We start from the raw sequence: 4,843 nt of genomic DNA on the forward strand, positions 1-4,843 counted from the left end.
AAAAGACGTAGCCGGGTTGAGCGCTACACCGGCGAACCCCGGCCGCTCCGCGGTATTTTAGCATTTTGAGTGGGAAAAATTGTCGTGCGATTGGTAACTTTGTGTATTCTGTGTTCTACTTCTCATCCTGCATCTGATTTTGGAATCACCTGACCTGTGAGTGAACCGTATCTGGCTTTATTTGCTGTTTAAAATTGTCGGTGCTCGTCGCTGGAGCCGCTGTCGTGAAACTATCGGAAAAATTATCGAAGAGAAGAGCTCATCGTTACATACAGACTTACGTATTTTTTAATGACGCTCTCAACGGTGCAATTTTTAAGCGTCTATCTGCAGTCGTTTTCAAGATAATCATCAAGTTCTGCAGGACTATTTTCTCTCCGCCGCGCATGCCTTCATGGCCCAGGTCTCCCCCTCCCAACCGCCGTCGGTTGCCATGGTGACCAGCCCCTATGGGTCCCGGCCGGCGCCCGAGACGCCGGTAGCCGGCTAACAACAATGCCGGCCGACCCTCGTCCCCTGCCCCGGCGGCCCGCTCGGCGCGGCCGTCGCGCGGGCTGGCGCGCTCGGCGCGCGAGGGGACATGGGAGCGGCGAACAGCTGACTGCTCCCGGCACTGGGACCCCTCACGGGTCTCGTCGTGTAGAGTGCCAAACACCTGACATCAACCATCGACGGGACGACCAAACTGCTCCTGCCTGTGCATACGACCTGGCATTTCTGATGGAGGTGCGTGACCGGCTTAACAACAACACGGCTCGGGAAGTCGCCGAGACTATCCGGCGCAGTCTTCCCGCCCATGTCATCCGCCATCATAATCGGCCACGCCCCCTCAGCCCAGTGGACGGAGCACATGGCCGGCTTGCTCGACAGACTCAGCGCCAGTCTAGCCGGCCGAACGACCCGCCCAAATTACTCATCGGCTCCCTGAATATTCAAAGCCTGAAGCCCAAAGTTCAGGAGCTGACATTTGAGCTCAATCGTCACGACTACGACGTCATGCTTCTGGCTGAGACCTGGCTGCGCTCGACCACCCCGAACCGCCTCCTGGTCATTCCAGGATACACGCTCTGTCGTGTGGACCGCCCAGATGGTAGCGGTTACGGCGGTGTCGCAATTATCACCAAGGCTAAAATCACGTCAACCGCACTCAAGATCCCGGGCAGTGGGAGCTCTGCCAGCAGCCTGGAGTCACTGTGGGCGCTGCTAAAGCTTGAACAGGGCCGGCAGCTGATTATCTGCTCCCTGTATCGGCCACCCCGACACAGTGAGGCTGCTCTGCTTGCCGACTTCACGGACCTCGAGGCCCAACTGCAACGAGTTATAATCGATTACCCCAGTGTTCCGCTTGTCATCTGCGGCGACCTCAACTGTGATTTATTGAAAGAGCCTAATTTCCGCGCGCGTCAACACCTAAGCAGCTTCCTATCAAATTACTCATTAGATCAATTAGTGACAACTGCAACATTTTCCTCCGGCTCGCTCCTGGATGTGTGTATTGTTAACAACCGTGAGCTCGTTTGCGACACCCGTGTTAAATATTGTCACTTCAGTCCTCACAAATTTATCGATGTCGTTATGAATGTGCCGAAACTGCGTCAAAAGCCCACTGTTATCTCGTCTCGCTCCTTTAAGCGTTTGGATCACCGTGCACTGCATCATGACTTACTCGATGTTGACTGGGATTATGTATTCTCCGCCGAAACCGTCAGTAATAAGTGGGATGCTTTCTTGTCTTTCTTCGTACCTGTTTTCGATGCCCATGCCCCAATTAAGCATGTGTCTATCCGTAACCCGACTGCTCCTCCCGTCTCCGACGCCACTCGAGATCTCATGTCCCAACGTCGCGCTGCGCTCCGCCATTTAGGCCGCAACTCGAGCGAGTACAAAAACCTTAACCGCTCTGTCCGGGCGGCTTTGCGTCGCGACCGGCGGGTGGAACTACAGAGGGAAATCGGGGAACGGGGCCCCAACAAAGTTTGGCAATGTATCAGGTCGGTGGTTGCCGGTAAGAAGGATGGTTCTGATGTTCAGCCTGACCTACATATCTGCCAATGACTTAAATTCTTTCTTTGTATCCGTCGGTCCTCGTGTCGCTGCCGAGATCCGAGCCCAAAACGCACCTACTGATTTGAATGTACGTCTTACCCGTGTAGGTGCATGCAGCTTTCAACTTCGGGAAATCACACTTGCCGAGCTTGAGCGGACGATTTTCAGCATGCGTAGCTCGGGTGCTTGCGGTACCGACGGTGTCTGCGTTCGCATGCTGAAAGCCGGATTCCGAGCCATTGGTGGTGTCATCCTGCATATTATCAATACCTGCTTAATTCAATCCGATATCCCCGATTCATGGAAACATTCTATAGTTCACCCTCTGTTCAAATCCGGCAATCCTTCAGACCCCGCAAACTTCCGGCCCATTTCCCTGGTTCCTGTAATCATGAAAGTGGTTGAGCGCATTGTCCATCAGCAGCTCTACATCTACCTCTCTCACAATCACCTTCTGGCATCCTCACAGCACGGCTTCCGCCCCCGGCACTCTACTGAAACCGCGTTGTTGTCCGTCACTGAACGCATCCTGGCCGCCACCGACAGGGGGGAGATCTCAATGCTATGCCTTCTCGATCTTAGTAAATGTTTTGACGTGATAGACCACGAGCTTCTGATGCAAAAACTTATGCTGCACGGTATCGAAATTTCCTGGTTCGCCGCCTATCTTCATGGACACACCCAGAGCGTGTCGTTGAAAAATGGGTCCGGAAGTAGAGTGCTGTCTCGGCCTCTTCCTAATACCATGGGTGTCTTCCAGGGCTCTGCGTTAGGGCCGTTACTTTTCACCATCTTCTCTAACAACTTATCGCTGTACGCGGGTGATGCAGTAGTCTTTCAATATGCCGACGACACCCAAGTATTGGTTAGCGGTCCTGCCAGGGACCTTGGAGTTCTCATCTCGCGCATGGAGGTTTCGCTCGCGTCACTAAACGAATGGTTCTGCGCTAACGCCCTGAAGGTCAACGCCAGTAAAACACAGCTCATTGTCTTCGGCAGTCGTCAAAATTTACGCAAATTGCCAGATTTCAGGGTATCGTTCCGTGACGCAGCGTTGCAGCCGTGCGCGCAGGTGGGGAACCTGGGCGTCACTTTTGACAGTACTCTATCCTGGGACGCTCACGTCTCCGAACTCAGCCGCCGGTGTACGGGACTATTGATCGGTCTCTCCCATGCGCGCCACAGTCTCCCGGATGGCATCATTAGAACGCTCGTGACAGCACTCGTTATCTCACGCATCCAGTACTGCCTCTCAGTTTATGGCAACGGGTCCCAAAAAAATTTCGATCGTCTCCAAAAAATTTTGAACTTCGCTGCTAGAGTCATTTTCGGTCGCCGTAAATTTGCCCATGTCTCTGACCTGCGAAAAAAGCTCGGGTGGTTGTCCCCGCGTCATATGGCTGATTATCAAACCCTTGTTATCGCCCACAAAGCCATTCAGCGCGGCGAACCCGAGGAATTGGCAACCATGTTCGTCACAAACAGCGCTGTCCGGGAGAGACACTCCAGGCAAGACCACCTCTTTCACCTTCCGCGACCACGGCTGGAAACGGGTAGGCGGCGGTTCGCCCATCGAGCCGCAGCTCTACTCAACAGTCTTCCAACTCAGCTGTCGCAGCTGTCCCCCGCCCCCTTTGCCCGATCTGTTAAAGCCGCGATAGTGGACGGGGCATCAACTGATCGTCGCTGACCAACGGGTTGGTGGGTGGGTGAGTTGTACCTGTGGTACTACGAAGGTGTCTCTGTCCGTGCTCTGACGTGAGTGAGTGTGTGAATGCTGTGAATGTTTAGATTAGTAACCGCGGATACGGATTCTGAGCAGTAATCGCCACGCACTTTCAGAATGTGGATCGCTCATGATTGTTCAATACAATACAAATACAATAGGGTAATGCCGGCACGGGGTACAATAGCAGATGCTGAAAAATATCAAAACATTGCATGGTCGCCGTATCGCATATTGTGACACATATATAGCTGGCGTGCAATTTTCCCTAAAGTGTCCTGCAGAAATGTTTGAAACTCGTGCGGCCCGCCGTCGAACTCTGACTCAGTGTATACCCACTCACTGTTCCCGCAGTTACGGCACACACGGCTGCACGGCCGGGCGGGCCGAGCAGGCGTTCGAGTACCTCTCCAGCAGCGGCGACGGCCTATCGAAGGCCGCCGATTACCGGTACTACGGCGGCGACTGGGAGAGCTGCCGTTCCCACACGGGCGTCGCACACATCTCCGACTGGAGGTTCACGTCGCGCGCCAGCGAGCCCGAGCTCGAGTACGTGGTGGCCACGGTGGGGCCGACGGCGGCGCGCATCGACGCCGACCACACGGCGTTCCAGCTGTACGCGGGCGGCGTGCTGCACGTGAACCACTGCAGCACCGACCGGCCCACGCTGGCCGTCGAGGTGGTCGGCTTCGGCTCAGAGGACTACTTCGGCCAGCTGGTCACCTACTGGCTGATCAAAAACTCGTGGGGACCCGGCTGGGGCGAGTACGGCTACTTAAAACTCCACAAGGACGCCAACAACATGTGCGGAATAGCGACCGACGCCTCCTACCCGCTGGTTGGGTGAGGTCCATGGACAGTACTCGATCGTTAGTGTGGAGGTCAGCTTGTACATAGGTGTGATTAAGGATCAGTTCAATACAGAGTGACTGGTCATGACCGATGATGGGTAAATGCTGCGTTATTTATCTGAAAAGCGCGGGACCGTAGTCATGCACAGTGGTTTCCGCATGCGATAGGATGAGCGATAAACGATAAACAATGCTTCGCTGTCAACCCGCGCCGGGCCGG

General features: G+C 54.8%; 1 protein-coding gene across 1 annotated transcript; it reads left to right on the forward strand.

Moving 5' to 3' along the window:
• Window positions 1-996: 996 nt before the first annotated feature.
• Window positions 997-4,615, forward strand: LOC122377354 (cathepsin L-like; the record flags this gene model as incomplete). Its single annotated transcript, XM_043357288.1, has 2 exons — window positions 997-1,193; window positions 4,127-4,615. Coding segments are annotated over exons 1-2 (686 nt in total), but the record flags the coding sequence as incomplete, so codon positions are not given.
• Window positions 4,616-4,843: the final 228 nt, after the last annotated feature.

The sequence above is a fragment of the Amphibalanus amphitrite genome, unplaced genomic scaffold (assembly GCF_019059575.1).
Source record: "Amphibalanus amphitrite isolate SeventyFive unplaced genomic scaffold, NRLGWU_Aamphi_draft 002773F_arrow, whole genome shotgun sequence".
NCBI lineage: Eukaryota > Metazoa > Arthropoda > Thecostraca > Balanomorpha > Balanidae > Amphibalanus > Amphibalanus amphitrite.